At 48.6% G+C, this 15474-nt stretch overlaps 2 protein-coding genes across 22 annotated transcripts in view; one reads left to right on the forward strand and one right to left on the reverse strand.

Moving 5' to 3' along the window:
* OBSL1 (obscurin like cytoskeletal adaptor 1) overlaps positions 1-4387 on the reverse strand; it is a 67011-nt gene extending 62624 nt beyond the window's left edge. For 20 of the 21 annotated variants that reach the window (XR_015946158.1, XR_015946180.1, XR_015946183.1 and 17 more), the window contains exons 1-2: positions 4043-4387; positions 1263-2331 (exon numbers count right to left, since the gene is read on the reverse strand). Coding sequence is in view for 2 of the 21 variants with exons in the window: in XM_088653005.1 (XP_088509131.1) it covers positions 1263-2331; positions 4043-4087 (1114 nt within the window). In the remaining 19 variants the exon portion in view is untranslated. The remainder of the gene's footprint in view (positions 1-1262; positions 2332-4042) is intronic. The other variant, XR_015946143.1, reaches the window with a different exon arrangement.
* Positions 4388-7694: 3307 nt separating this feature from the next.
* Positions 7695-13836, forward strand: INHA (inhibin subunit alpha). The gene is made up of 2 exons (XM_035126580.3): positions 7695-8229; positions 10766-13836. Exons 1-2 carry the CDS (start codon positions 7944-7946, stop codon positions 11521-11523), a joined length of 1044 nt encoding a protein of 347 aa, XP_034982471.1. The 5' UTR covers positions 7695-7943; the 3' UTR covers positions 11524-13836.
* Positions 13837-15474: the final 1638 nt, after the last annotated feature.

A 15474-nucleotide genomic window follows, 5' to 3' on the forward strand; every position in this document is an offset into this window, starting at 1 on the left:
CCCAATATGCCAGCAAGTTTGGAAAACTCAGCAATGGCCAGAGGATTGGAGAAGATCAGTCTACATCCCGATTCCAAAGAAGGGCAGTGCCAAAGAATGCTCCAACTACCGCACAATTGCGCTCATTTCACACGCTAGCAAGGTTATGCTTAAAATTCTACAAGGCAGGCTTAGGCAGTATGTGGACCGAGAACTCCCAGAAGTGCAAGCTGGATTTCGAAGGGGCAGAGGAACCAGAGACCAAATAGCAAACATGCGCTGGATTATGGAGAAAGCCAGAGGAGGAATTAAAGAACCTTTTAATGAGGGTGAAAGAGGAGAGCGCAAAATATGGTCTGAAGCTCAACATCAAAAAAACCAAGATCATGGCCACTGGTCCCATCACCTCCTGGCAAATAGAAGGGGAAGAAATGGAGGCAGTGAGAGATTTTACTTTCTTGGGCTCCTTGATCACTGCAGATGGTGACAGCAGTCACGAAATTAAAAGACGCCTGCTTCTTGGGAGAAAAGCAATGACAAACCTAGACAGCATCTTAAAAAGCAGAGACATCACCTTGCCGACAAAGGTCTGTATAGTTAAAGCTATGGTTTTCCCAGTAGTGATGTATGGAAGTGAGAGTTGGACCATAAAGAAGGCTGATCGCCGAAGAATTGATGCTTTTGAATTATGGTGCTGGAGGAGACTCTTGAGAGTCCCATGGACTGCAAGAAGATCAAACCTATCCATTCTTAAGGAAATCAGCCCTGAGTGCTCCCTGGAAGGACAGATCGTGAAGCTGAGGCTCCAATACTTTGGCCACCTCATGAGAAGAGAAGAATCCTTGGAAAAGACCCTGATGTTGGGAAAGATTGAGGGCACTAGGAGAAGGGGACGACAGAGGACAAGATGGTTGGACAGTGTTCTCGAAGCTACGAACATGAGTTTGACCAAACTGCGGGAGGCAGTGCGAGACAGGAGTGCCTGGCGTGCTATGGTCCATGGGGTCACGAAGAGTCAGACACGACTAAACGACTAAACAACAACCCACCACTCCACCCTGTCTCTGCTTTTCTACACCCTCAAGGGGTTGTCCTACCTCTAATACTTTAATCCTGTTGAAAACAGGCTCCCCTGTTTTCAACTAGATCAACTCCTTCTTATGTCCTTAGAGGCACCCATAATTGTTCAGGCTTTGCCCTCCCACATGCCAAGCGCCCTTCTTGTTCTGACTCATGGACTCAGACACCCACCCCTCTGTCCCCCCTCCCTACAATGTACGCACCTTTGACATGGAGGTTCACAGCGCTGAGTGTCTGGCCAGCAGTGTTGCAGGCTGTGCATACATAGAGGCCACAATCCCGAGCTGTGCAGTATAGCACCTTGAGGATAAAGTAGCCCTCCCTGTCCTCGTAGAGCAGGTGTCTCCTTCCGGGGGACAGGACCACCCCATCCTTCTGCCAGACGATCTCCGGCTTGGGCTTCCCGGTTACATAGCAGCGAAACTTGGCGTGCTTCCCTTCATTGACGGTAAAGGCCTTTGGCGTGGGTGGGCTAGGAAGCACTTCTCCATTTTGCCTGGATTCTGACAACACCTTTTGCCCAGGATGATGCCACCTCCACTTTTCATCTTGTGCCTCCGGCTGCTTCTTGAAATGGTTGTTTTGGGGTGTAAATGCATCACTGTGGGGATCACATGCTACAGAATCCACCAGGAGGACAGCTGCAGCCATGGTCTCTCCAAAACTGTTCTGTGCCCGGCATACATAAACACCGGCATCTGGGAGACGGGTGTTATAGATGTGCAGAGAGTGCCAGTCACCAGACGCTCTGCCCACTTTGTAATGGCTGCTCTCAAAGATGTCTGACAGTTTCCACCCATCCTTTTCCCACTCAAGCTCCCCCGAGACCCTGCAGGCAAAGGTCACATCCTCTCCCCTGGTCACGCGTGCAGAGACCGGCCTATTCAGGAAGACCGGAGGTTGAGTGTTGATCTCTCCTTTGGGTCTCAGCTCTGCTGCCTCCACTTTGAGAGTAGCAGCCGCATAGGTTTCGCCCACACTGTTCTTAGCTTTGCACACATAGCGCCCACTGTCCGCCGGGCCAGCCTGATACACCAGCAGGCTGTACGCATCCCCGTCAGCCTCTACCAACATCCGCCCTGATGGCAGGTCCAGCACAGAGCCGTCCTTCTCCCAGGCGACGCTGGGACGTGGCTCACCCGCTACCTGCCATTTCAGGACCGCATTGGTGCCACTTGGCACAGTAAAAGTACGTGGGTAGGTGAGAAATCGGGGAGCTCCCCCAAAGGCATCCATACTTGGCACACTTGGGATACAGCTGAGGCCAGGGACCTACAGAGATCAAGAAAGAACCATTGCTGGAGAAGCTGGGGTGAAGGACGGGGAAGGAGACGATTCCCTGCGATTCAGTTCACTCAACCCAAGGTGATGTTTAAGTGGATCAGAGCTCAGTTTGTTATGCAGGCACATGGCCATACGGTCACTTATCCTACCCATATTTTTATCGCACTGCTATCCAACCTTTCTTCAGCAGCCAGTGAAGCTATCACATGGCAGATGGAGACCAGAGCCATTCAACCCCCCCATGCTGCTCTCACCACCACAGGCTTCCTTTGGTTGTGCCTCCAGGCCAATCCCGCCAGATAATCCCACTTTGTACCAACCTGCTTCAGTGACGCTGGCCCGTTTGTGCCCTGTGCTAGGCCTGTATGGTTTAGGTTAGGCTGTAGGGGATTAATGAGCAGAAGGTTTCTGCTGTATGTAGGACAGGGTACTAGACTACCTTCTGGCCCCTATGATCCCGTGGGCAGGTCCTCTGGACAAAATAGGATATCAACAAATGCGCTTTAGGCAGGCGGAGTCCATCAAATTCTCCCTTTGCCCTAATCTCAGCAGCTGCTTCATGCTGGCAGCTGGCCAAGGTCAGGGGCAGACACATGGTCTCGGTGTGCAATTCTACGCCTCCTGAAGAGGTGATCCTTTTTCCTTTCTGCAATTGCACCCACCATGAAGTGCTGTCCCATCATACTTTTATTCTTCTCTCTCTTTGGACATCTCAAGATAGTTCACACATGCAGTAAAATGTATACGTGTCAATCAGATGGGAAGCATCATGTATACAGGCAACTCTTTTCTGCCCACTCCCTCATGACCCCAAGACACACAAGACATGGGAGGGAAGACCCAGGATTCCCCACTCTGGGCCAGGATGGCTATGAGACAGTTCCAAGACCACCAGTCCATGAAGATGGGGATGATCACGTTAAATGAGGCTGATTATTCCTTCACCCAACATATCTCTAGTGTTTGAAGTGCTTTTGCCATCCACCAACTATAAAGTAGGTCAGTATTGTCATCCACACTGTGTGGGAGGGGAGGGGGTGGAACTGAGGCTAAGAGGGTAGTGGATTCTCAAGGACCACTTAGAAAAAGCATAGAGTCTGAGGCGAGATTTGAACTGGGCACCTCACAGCTTGCTTTCTGTGCCCAAACGCCACACCAGCCCCCAGAGGGCCTGCAGCCGCAATATGCATTCCTGCCCTATCCTGTTCTGTGTAATGCTTCACTGATAACAGGCTGACACCCCATGGAGCAGGAGGGAGGGAGAACATTCCAGAGAGCCTTCTCTTTTCCTCCAGCTCTCACTCAAAAGGCTCCAGTTTTCTGTGTGAACTCCTCACACAGAAGGAGCTGGGGGATGAGAAGAGAATGTCTGTGTGCTGTGTACTTGAGTCAGTGGCAGGGACAGGATGGTGATAAAGGGTTTGCTTCAGAGCAAGGCTCTGGGTTATTATCCTCACCTCGTGCAGCATGCACACAAACCACCACCACCTCCAGGCTTCAGGTTAGCCAGGCTCTTGGTGCTACGGTTTCTGCTGGTATCCCAAAAGCTAGCCCCAATACTTTCTCATCTGATTCATCCCTCAGTGACTAGGATCTTGGAGAGCCATCACCACTCACAGCAGCTCCAGAGTACCACTGCCGCCGCCATAACTTTGCCTCCCTCCAGCTCCTTCCCCTTTATCCCCAGCATGACACTTACCTCGTAAGGGGCTGTGAGGGGACCGGCCTTCCTTCCTCCCGGCATTCACTAACCTCAAGCCACCTTGTGCATCCACCTTACGACTGCCCCACTCTGTCAATCGATCAGCTCCTCCTCCTCCAGTCAGACGATTTCCACTTGCCCATCCATCCATCTATCCTCATGCCAGCTGCTCTCCTTCGTTGTTCTTCTCTCTGTGTGTGTACCACAGTGCCCCAGACTGGGCATCCCTGCTGCCGGTCTGCCAATCCTGCACCACTTCCCCACGCACTTACCCTCTGCCCCTCACATAATGTGGGTCCCTGGCCTCCTCCTCCTCTCCTCTGCCCCGCTCACCAGGCGTCTGAGAGCAGGGACTCGACGTTACAAATGCCTGCAGCTGCTGTCCCCAAAAATACCCTCTGATGACATGGCTGGGCTGATAAGCGGGGGCTGGGGCTTGGCTAAGTATAGAGCCCAGCAGGGAGGAGCACAAAGGCATCCCTCAGCCCTGGAGCTGCCTCAGGCAGAACCCACCTCAGGGGACGGGGAGAAAAGGGTCACCATGGCCTCAAAGCAGGGTAAACCACCCCTCAGGATAACCCCCTCCCCCACAGGCTGCCTGAAATTCTGGTTCTTGTCACATCGCAAGGGTGACTGGCTTAAGACGCTGGACGGGAGGTCTGGCATCAGCACCTGGTACTTGAGGGCAGCTGCTGGGACCCCAGAGCCCTTATAGGGCCCGCCAGCATCAACACCTGTCCTCCACGTGGGGCAGCTGGGTCTGCCAGCCTCCATCTTAATTTCCCCAATGCACCAAGGTAACACTATGTTGGACATTCCGGGGCATTGTGGGAATTGGTAAGGCTTGAAGCCTGAAGGAGCCTATCAGCAAAAAGCGGGTGGGGGCACAAGAGGACACTTTGACTGGGGACCCCTTTAACCTGGAGCCATCTCTGCTGCTGGATACTACTTTGGAAGTAAAATCAGAAACGAGGCTACAGCGCTAGAAAGTATTTTATCACTGAAGACTGGAATGGGGAGGTGACAAAGGATATGGCAACATCAGCCAAAAGAGAAGCAGAAGGTCACAGGAAAACTCAATATTCTCTCACTGCCACCATTTCAACAAGTACTGAGCTGTTTTCTCCCCATAAACTGCATTCTTCTTTTGCTTTCCATGTTACAAACATTATCAACAAACAATACTGGTGCCATTTAAACGCATGCCTCATTTTCAGGATAATTTGCAACTTTCCCCATTTCCCAAGAGACTGGCTTCCTTCTTTCCCAGGAGGGAACAACTGGCAGCCTACTCTTAGCTGAGAGGTTAAAAAAGAAAAGAATGGAATCCAGGGTGGGGGCCTGAGAAGGAAGGCGCCGTAGATCCTCAATGAGGAACACATAGCAGTGGTGGAGAGGTCAGTTTACAGCAGCCTCTGCCAACCTGGTGCCCTCCAGATGTGCTGGCTGGGGCTGATGGGAGTTGTAGTCCAGAACATCTGGAAGATGTCAGGTTTGTAAAAGCTGGCTTATGCATTCAACACAATTAAAGGGGAAACTCCCACCCCCCTGAACTGTGCTATGAAAGGCTCAAGTTTGGGGCTTACATGTCATAATGCAATTCAAAAAATGAACCAATCCCCATACTTTTTTAAAAAAACACCCGTCAGCATACTGCTAAGCTGTAACAGAGATGGGGATGAATTCATTAGCTTGCTCAGAATGCCTTGGGATGTGGCAGACCCTCCTTCCTTAGAGGTTTTAAAGCAGAGACTGGGAAAACAGCTGCCAGGGATGAGGCAGTGGCTTTCCTGGATTGGCTGAGGGTTGGTCTAGATTATCGCTGAGGTCCCAACTACATGATTCTAATACCTACCTGTATACTTAGAAGTGAGACACTCTTTATTCTGCTTCATGTAAACTGTTTCAACTGATGCTGTTTTGTTGAGCACCGGGAAATTAGGCCTGTACAGGGCAGCAAGGGTCTTCCCTGGATTTCTAAAGAAGGTGGGAGGGTGTTGTGATACAAATCCTAGATGACCCCTGGGCTGTTTGAACATGAATACTGCCAAGGGATTGAACTACTTATTCTATAACACAGCATGACGCCCACACACCCATTTCAGTTGCCACCCTCTTTCATAGAGCCAGATGGGCATTCAAAGTTAGATGAGATGGCACTGGCAGCAGTTTCACCCCACCCCAGAAAATGTCCAGGCCAGGCTTACTTCCTTATCCTTTGGGTCCAGGAATCATCCCCACCAAATCCCTGCTGCCAGTGCGAACCGGATCGCACCACAGTTTGAGAGTGCGTTGAAATTTAACCTCAACCAGCAGATGCCGGAGCAGCAAGATGTTCTGAATTCTTTGATACATGCTTGAAAAATTACATTATTTGTAGTCTCTCCCTCAATCCATGAACTATTTGTCTGCGTTTGGGTTCCAGTCACCACTTCACACATTCTGCGCCCCCAACCCTGGGATGTAGGGAAGGGTTGAGTTTAGCACTATGAGCAGAAATCTGTGGTGTTGGTTCCCGATTCACTCGACTGACCAGCTCTAGCTGGGACAGGGCCATAGCTCAGCAGTAGAGCACATGCTTGGCATGCTGAAGGTCCCATGTTCAATCCCTGGCATCTCCAGTGAAAGGGATCCCTCTTCACCAAGCAGAACAGGAGTTTGAGAGCTCCTGCCAGGCAGAGCAGATGGCACCAAGTGAGATGGACCAAGAGTTCAATTCATTGCAAAGGCAGCATTGTATGGTTCATGTATGGTTCACTGGTCTAAGAATTTGTTCCAGGTCAGAAGGGGCAGGGGCAGCTATGGATGTAGTCTCTTTAGGATTAAAAGCATTGTAACCAGGCAGGTTGGGATCTGGCAAGCCCATCTCCGAAATGCGATCCAGGACCAAGGAGCAGGGAGCAGTGGGTGGAGCATCCTTCCAGGTGGGGACATTGTTTAATCATCCCACAGTACTCACAACTAACTAAGCAAAATGTGATTAGTTACTCCTTCTCACCACCCATACTGTCTGTAATAAAAGGGTGCGACTGTAAAAAAAACATTTTAAATGCATATTTAAATGTCATTTTAATCCACTCCAATTATTCTAACACATCCTTTTGGAGACGTCAATCCACTTCAGCACCTGTGAATACTGAACCAGCGAGTTGCAAGGTGCAATGCGGTTGTGCTCTTTTGTGTGCGATATCCATGCAAGCTGCCTAGTGAGGCCTTTAGGAATGCAGGATTCTGGGTTGCACAGCAATATTATAGTGCAATCCAGTACCTGGCCACCCAGAAGTAAGTCCCACTGAGCTCAAGGGAGCTAAATCCCAGGCTAGTGGGAATCGGATTGTAGCCTGAATCTCCCTAATGATTCCTGGGATTGGTCAGATTGACTAGCTCTGATTTTAGTAACTCAAGAACCAACACGGATCTCCAGCCTGTTATTGAGGGGAGGAGGAGAAAAACTAGGAAGCATTTGCCCTCTTGGTCTCTGCTGTGCCCCACTGCTGCCACCCCAGCCCTCGATGGCCTCCCTCTCTCCCTCAGAGTACCCTACCCTAAAGCCCTGTCCCCAGGGCAGCACTGTCCTTGCATTCCAGACGTCTCCTGTGTTTTGCTGCCCAGGAGATAATATTCATGGCTGGCAGACACTTGCGTCAGTGTCAGATACAGTCTCAATGCCATCCTACTCCAGCAAGGAAGTCAGGAGGCAGAAGGAGCCTGGCAAGTTAGACACACAGGAGGGAACGGAGGAGCAAGACCACATCACAGAACGCATAGGACCTCTGTGCACGCACAAACACACACGCATCCCTTGGACCACGAACCAGCTCCTGGCCACAGAGACTCAGCCCGCACTCTTACATCCATCTAGCAGCAATTTTGCATACCCTGCACACCCTATTTGCACATGCTGGATCAGAGCTCTCTGTGCACACGGACCCTCATCAGCTCCATGCTGGTCCTGCTGCTGGCTCCGGGTGCCGTGGCTGGCTGCAGCAGCGGGGAGGTTGACAGGCAGCTCATCCTGGAGAAAGTCAGGGCACATTTCCTGGAGTCCTTGGGTCCTGCTTTTCAAGGTGAAAGGGTCCAGGTGGGACGAAGAGGGATCCGCCGGCGCCATGCCTCGGACACACCAGCTGCTCAGAGGTGGGAGGAAGAGGACACATCCCAGGTGATCACCTTCCCCTCCAGAGGTAAGCAAGCCCATTACTTGAGGGCTTACTATGGAAGTTAAGCCACACAAAAAAGTAGCAATTGTGTGACGTCTTAAAAATTGACTGATTTCTCATGGAAGAAATTTCAGTCACCTAGCACCCACTGCCTCGGATGCAGCCTTCCCCAATCTGGTGCCCCCCCAGATGCTTTAGAGTACCAACTTCCATCTGCTCCAGTTAGCAGACTTTACACCTGACATATTTGCTTCCCCCAGCTAAAGCGTTCCTCTCCAGCTCTGGAAATCCAAAACCTTCCCCAAAAAAACAGAGTCCTTTTTGTTGGGGATAACCCAGACTGAAATTCCCAGGTGCCAGAAAAGGTTATTTATGTATGCAACAACAACTGTGGTCTGTGTTTTGTTAGCCCCAAAATGGAAAGTGAGCAAGGTCCCAACTAAAGAGGATTGGTAACTTAAGTTGACATAAATAATATGCATAACTTGCAGATTTAACATATAGAATAAGAGAACAAGAAGAACATATGTTTAAAGAAGATTGGAGAACATTTATTGAATATATGGAAAATAACTGTATACAGCTGAAAACGCTGGCAGTATTAAGATATATTCAGCAAATAATTTTTGATGGGTGTAAAAGTGGAAAATTAATTTGAATGGTTATAATAAAATATGCAGGGATGTATTATATGTAAAAATGAACCATGGAAAGAGAAAGGAAGTGATTGGATATTTTAAAGTTTGTAAAATGTTGATTTGAAATTTTAAAATTAATACAAAAAATTATACATATACCGTATATATATATGTATAGAAATCCACAACCTGCAAATGCTGCTGAGCCTTAAGTGCTTACCTCTGTTCCTCCAGTCCAAACTGGGACTCCCACTGAAGTTCAGTATCATCTGAACATCCCTTCCCTCTTGTAGCTGTGCAGCCCAGTTCTGAGTTTGGATACCCAACTGAGTTTAAAGAGACTTTGCAGTGCAAAGTATGCAATATTTCCTGGAAGTAAGTGAATTCAACAGGACATACTTCTGTGCAGACACACCTAAGGCTGCATTTCCGGTGGGGCTGCAACCTTGCAGCCCAACCTAGCACATATTAACTTAGAAGCAAGCCCCATTGTTTCCAGGGTGCTTCACTGGCATTGTGCATAGGACTGCAGTGTTTACTGAGCATTCTTTGAGAGAGAAATGGACTTTCCCCATTCAGGATTAGCAGACTGGGAAGTTTCCAGTTGTGCATGAAATGGGATGTACATAAGAAAAATGGGAAATTGGTAATTTAAATTCTACGAAAAATGGTAATTATTTACAGGAGGTAGGGAGGGGACTTAAAAAATTATGTTGTTTTTTATGGCTTGACTAGCTCTTCTGTAGCAACTTAGTCTTCGCATACAGATGCTGGCATGTTAAGAGAAACAAAAATAAGTCAGCAGTCTTTTATTGGACCCAACTTCCGCTGGCGCAAGGACATGCAGGCTCTCATGTGACACTGCCCTTGAGTGTTTGCTTACCCTTATCCCAACCAAAGTTAATTGGTCTAATAAAAGAGAACACCTGACTGAATTTTGTACCACTTTCCCAAGTATGTCTGTATAAATATATGCACCTATGACATTTGCCAGGATGTAGCTAGGCGTGCAGGAGACAGGATTGCATGCATACCTAGGGCAGGGTGGAAGCAGCCAACTGGATTTCCAAAGGAAGGGTCAGGAGGTAGCACACTGGGGTGGCATTCAGTGTGTCCCATAAAGGAAAATCCAGTCCAGCCACTAGGGGGGGGGCTGCTCAAGATACGGTATGCAAATACAAGCACATTTTGCTGTGGCATGTGAGTATAATCTTGACCCAGGTATACTCCAAGTCTCTAGCAACAGATGTGATAACGGTGATGAGAATTATCTCCAAGCTACATCACAGGCACATTTACTTTAAGTGGGCAAATTGTAGGCAGATTCAGTACAACAGGTACAAACATTAAAGCTGGAACTAGGAAATGCAAGCCCAACATAAGCATGCTAATTCCAGCTCTTTCAAGCTCTTCAAAGCCAGTGTTCCATTTTAAAATCCTAGCCCACGGTTGCAGGGTGAACATTAAAATGAGGACCCCACACTTTTGCTGCTGGGAGGAGGAAAAGCAAAAGCAGACAGGGTCTGGGGACCAAGATCTCATGCTTTTAAAAATCTGTTTAGAGCATGAAACAGGCAGAAAGTGTGGGGTGTGTGTGTGTGTGTGGGACAAGCCAGATGCTGGGAGCTATTATGAAGATTCAAAAAATAGCAACCAGAAGGGAGCTCTGGAAACAAGCACTTGACTTTTCTGCCTATAGGCCTATATTAGGGGTGGGGAACATCTACTCCTCCCCCCCCCAATGTTATCAGACTCCCAACTCCCTTCATGGCCAACGATCAGTTATGATGGGAATTGTAGCCCAGCACCTTTGGGGAGGCCACAAGTTCTCCATGGCTGGTCTATACTGTTTTCTGTTGCCTTTCCAAGTTTGGGCCTGCACGGCAAACAAAGACCCTGCTGACTTCTCTTGTCCTTTGCAGACGTGCCATGTGGGCCACCTCAGCCTGATGAGCTCCCGGAGGATGCGGGAGTTTTCACCTACATCTTCCAGTCCTCCGCCCACACCCTGAGTCGTGTGGTGACTTCGGCCCAGCTGTGGTTCTACACAGGCCCCGTGACCATTCAGAGCAGCAACCTCTCATCAGCAGCAGCATCAAATGGCTCTGAGCCACAGGTAGAGATACTCAAGCTCTCTGACCAAGGCCGGGTCCCTGTGGCTACTATGGCAGTGCCAGCCCCCGAGGGCTGGACCGTCTTCCACTTTGGGGACTCCTTCTTGCCGTACGTTTCCCAGAAGATATTTGTGCTGTTTGTCCGTTGCCCTGGCTGCCCTTGCTTGGCGGATGCCGAGAAGATACCCTTCCTCGTCACAGCAACCAAGCCCAGAGGACGTGACCGGGCCCGGCGTTCGTCCGTGGTGCCCGGGACACCAGCCGCTTTCAAGTTACTTAACGAACCTTCAGGTGGCGACTGCCATCGGGCCTCCGTCAACATTTCCTTTGAAGAGCTGGGCTGGGACAAGTGGATCGTGCACCCCAGCAGCTTCATATTCCACTACTGCCACGGGACCTGCTCCGATGCCCAAATGTTCACCCATAAGCCCAACTTGCAAATGTGCTGTGCGGCCTTGCCAGGTACCATGCGCTCCCTGCGGGTCCGCACTACTTCAGACGGTGGCTACTCTTTCAAGTATGAGACATTACCCAACATCCTCACCCAGGACTGCGCCTGCATGTAGCAAGGACCTTCAGAAAAACTCCTCCAACCCCTCCCCATGCACCTTAAGCTTTTGAGCAAGTTTCCTTTCTGGTTGGACCTGTGACTGACCCCATCTGTCCAAACCCAAGCCGATTCCCTTTTAAGTGTCGTGTTTTTAATGTTGTTTTAATGTGTTTTGTTTTAATGTGTTGTGTTTAATGCTGTTTATAATGTGTTGCAATGCTGGGACTGTAGAGTGATGGGAGGGTAAAATAGTAATAGTAATAATGATCTTTACCTACCCACTGTAAAGGTTCTCCAGCCAGCCATTGGGCTGGCAGGGGGTGGGGAGGGTTCAACAGATCTCATGCAGCTGAGGTTTTCGTCCCATGTTTATTTATTTTACTGAAGAGCATCTTTTGATGTTACAACCAAGAATGGGAAAAGCAGGTGTTGGGCAGAGATGCTGCTTAATAGTTTCCTTTCCTGCTTCCCTCCTGTCAAAAAGGCATCCCATCTAATTTCCCTCGCAGAAGGAAAAGCAAAGTTTTGGGGAGGAATTTAGAGCAGATAGGCAACGAGAAGGGGAAATGATTAAACAAACCCTCGCCCTGCCCCTTGCGTTTTTTTTGATGGTAGCCGCCAAGGCTGCTTTTCAGCAACCATGGAAATTAGATTCCTGTGGGGAAACAGATAGTTCTGGATCCATTTCTCTTCCTAGAGCCAGAAACAGAGCCTTGTTTCCCAATGCCAGAGCACTATTTAGGGCAGGGATGGAGAACCTGAAGTTGCTGACCGTTTGGCCCAGCTGGGTTAGCACTGCAAGTACAGACCACTTCTGTCACAAGAGGCATCAGGCTGGGACAGCTCTTTGGATCTGCAATAGGGTTCCCGCCTGAAAATATAAGCAGAGGCTTGTTTAGCCTGCCAAGCCTGCTCTTCCCTCACACAGGTGATCAATCTGCCCCTTGTAACCAACTTGCCCAGCATGTTTTCTGGCCTCCAGGATTCTTCATAACTTGGCCTCGCCCCAACAAAAACCATGTCAGGAGATCTTTTTAGTCCAGTCTGAGCAATCCGAAGTCTATCCATTTTGGTTAACAGTCCTCAATCCCAATATGTTGCCCTCCTGCTACCCCAGATCTTTCTATTGCAGCATCCTTCAATATCTAGCCACATTGCAGAATCATAGCAACATAGAATTGTGGAGATGGGAGGGACCCCCAAGGATCATCTAGTCCAACCCCATGTAATGTTCGCCCAGGGTGATCGAACCTGCAACCTTGGCCTTATCAGCACCACATTCTAACAGAGTTGCCTTCTCTACGGGGATCAGGAGGCATGGGCAGCCCAGTCCTTAACCTAAGCAATCCAAGTTCAGGGCCTTCCTTTTTAAGTGCCAAGATGTACCTGGAAGCAGCACAGGGCGGAGGGGAAGGTGAGGGGTATACTGCACTGTGGGATCAGCAGGGTTTTCTACCCAGCCTGTAGATTCCTTATAGATCCTATCAAGAGGAATGCTCAAGGGAGCAGGAAAGTAGGACCTAGAAAACAAAAAAACTTATCCGGAACACAGCCCCAAACAGCAATTAGCATAGTCCTGCCTGCTCGAAGATTGGGGATGGCTCTTGGGCTGACATCGACAACCAGTGTTTAAGCTCCACTATTAGAACTGCTGCAATAAGGGGAAAGCGACTTAGCTCCTCCTCTTGCTGGCCAGAGCACCTGGGGGTGGGAGCAGAAGGCAACCCAGAAATTTCCAAGTCCTGCTGCCTGCAGCTGTTGGATGCTTGTAATCAGAACACTGCGTGACAGCCAAAGTGTGGGAGTCTCCTTGCTTTGTTGAACTTTGTATTTTAACATCAGCAGTTCAGCTGTAAAAAAGGCTATTTAGATGTTTCTGAGACTGTGCAAGATAAATAAAACTTATTAATAAAAATTCTGCCTGAAACCTCAGTGCTATCTTACACCTTTAAGAGATGTTTATCTTGGGACACCCTGGACTCACCCACTTTGCTGAACAGACTGAATAAACAGTATAGTGGGGAAAGGAAATGATTCACTCTTGGTTTCACTGATGTGCTTGTAAATAACTTTTTGCAAGTGGTGTAATGTACATAGCAGCTAGGTAGAGGACCAGGTTGGTCTCCAAATTAGCACAGGCAGGGTGAGAGCTAGCAGCTGTGTGAAAACAATCTCTCTCCACACCACACAAACCACATACTGTACCATACTTAGTAATTTCTGACTGTAACACAATGTTTTGATCAGCAGAGGGCAGCAAAATACTCAAGAACATGGCCAGGGCTTGCTTACTTTCAGTCTGAGATTGACTTTCACCTCTCCTTGAAGGACTTCCAAGAAGAGAGGCAAGGCTGACTGCTTGCATTGAATTGTTCAGAAATGTTGAGGGAGGAGAAAGGAAAATTCTTTCCCCCTTCCTCTGTGTTTTCACACACTAGAGCAGGCATCCCCAAACTTCGGCCCTCCAGATGTTTTGGACCACAATTCCCATCATCCCTGACCACTGGTCCTGTTAGCTAGGGATCATGGGAGTTGTAGGCCAAAACATCTGGAGAGCCACAGTTTGGGGGTGCCTGCACTAGAGTCATTACACAGATTTGAAGAGGCCTCTCTGTGTGTTCCTTAAAAGGGTAGCTGGCAGGCAAGGAGCGTTTATATTCCATTTATCAAGGTGCAGGGGTCAGTACGAAGGGGTTGGAGAAGCCCAGTAGCACAGTAAGCAAAGGCATACCAACCAACCAACCAAGCCCTTAGCCATCCTCACCACTGTCCACTCCAACCACCAGAGACTTTCTGCTGCATATGGTCAGAATGAGATGCTCCCTTACCATGAGCACTAAGCAGCATCCAGAACTCATTTCCTTTCAGTACCCTGGTTCAGCTCTATTCAGGCCCAATGTGGGTCATTGCAACACAAATTTTATTAATTCAGGAAGTCTACCCCACTCTTCAGAGAAGCTTTCTCAGGGGTGCTTTACAAGATGGGGATAGCTCAGGGGTTCAGCATCTAGGCTTTGCATAAGGATTCAATCCTGGGCACACCTTCAAGAAGGGCTAGGAGACTCCTCTGAAAACCTGGGAGAGCTGCTTGCTGCCAGTGAGTGTATAACAATAAAACAATGAACAGGGTGGTGATACAATGACTACTGCAATCAACCCAAGATAATATCCTCCTGAAAGAAACATGCAGATAGGGACAGGTAAGTTTCTACAGAGATTTTTTGTATTAGTGGGACTGGGGGTATTAACTATGTATGTGCGAATAGACTATCTTTATTCTTGTAGATGTATCCCTGCTTTAAGTCATTTACAAAGGTATGTCTTAATTATGCACTCTCAACGTATTTTTAATTTTCCTTATTCTACTTGTTAATTCAGTGCAATTCTGTTACAATTGATTTTGACAGCTTGATGATTAAGCTCTTTAGCGGAACGATATCTGAGCACTGAACCACTGATATATCACAAGTGAACTCTTTATTTACTGCGTTTGCAATTAAGATAAAACCTATTTTGGAAAGAAACTACTTTTGCTAATGGGGGGGGGGCTTTATTGCTTCTGTACAGATAGCAGCCTTGGTGATATTATCTTGTGTCAATTGCACAGCCAGTCATTGTAGGCAATAGAGCTATAGTGCTGTTCCTAGAGTGGACCAAGCCTGCATCCTCTCATTCTTGCCTTGCCTGCACAACCCAAGTTCACCAACCCAACCCATTTCTGAGGATGTGAGGATAGACTGTTCAAACAACCCTTCACAGGAGTAGTCAGTGCTATAGAACACAGCATGAATCAGAACAGTGTTAATCTCTTGGGGCTTGGCTGAGCTTACAAACCACACAAGTACAACAGGATGTGTTACTGGAGAGGCAGGGGAGAGACAAGAGGCCACAGTAATGTTGCAGAGCAGTCAAGGTGGGAGTATATGCTCTGCCATGTACAGTGGTGCCTCGCTAGACGAAATTAATT

This window comes from Zootoca vivipara, chromosome 1 (genome assembly GCF_965207765.1).
Source record: "Zootoca vivipara chromosome 1, rZooViv2.hap1.1, whole genome shotgun sequence".
In the NCBI taxonomy this organism is placed as follows: Eukaryota; Metazoa; Chordata; class Lepidosauria; order Squamata; family Lacertidae; genus Zootoca; species Zootoca vivipara.

What these genes read in the sequence shown, in the direction of transcription:
- INHA (XM_035126580.3), top strand. Translation starts at nt 7,944, where the DNA reads ATGCTGGATCAGAGCTCTCTGTGCACACGGACCCTCATCAGCTCCATG. An exon ending in GATCACCTTCCCCTCCAGAG is followed by an intron (nt 8,230 to 10,765) that starts GTAAGCAAGCCC and finishes TGTCCTTTGCAG; the next exon opens with ACGTGCCATGTGGGCCACCT.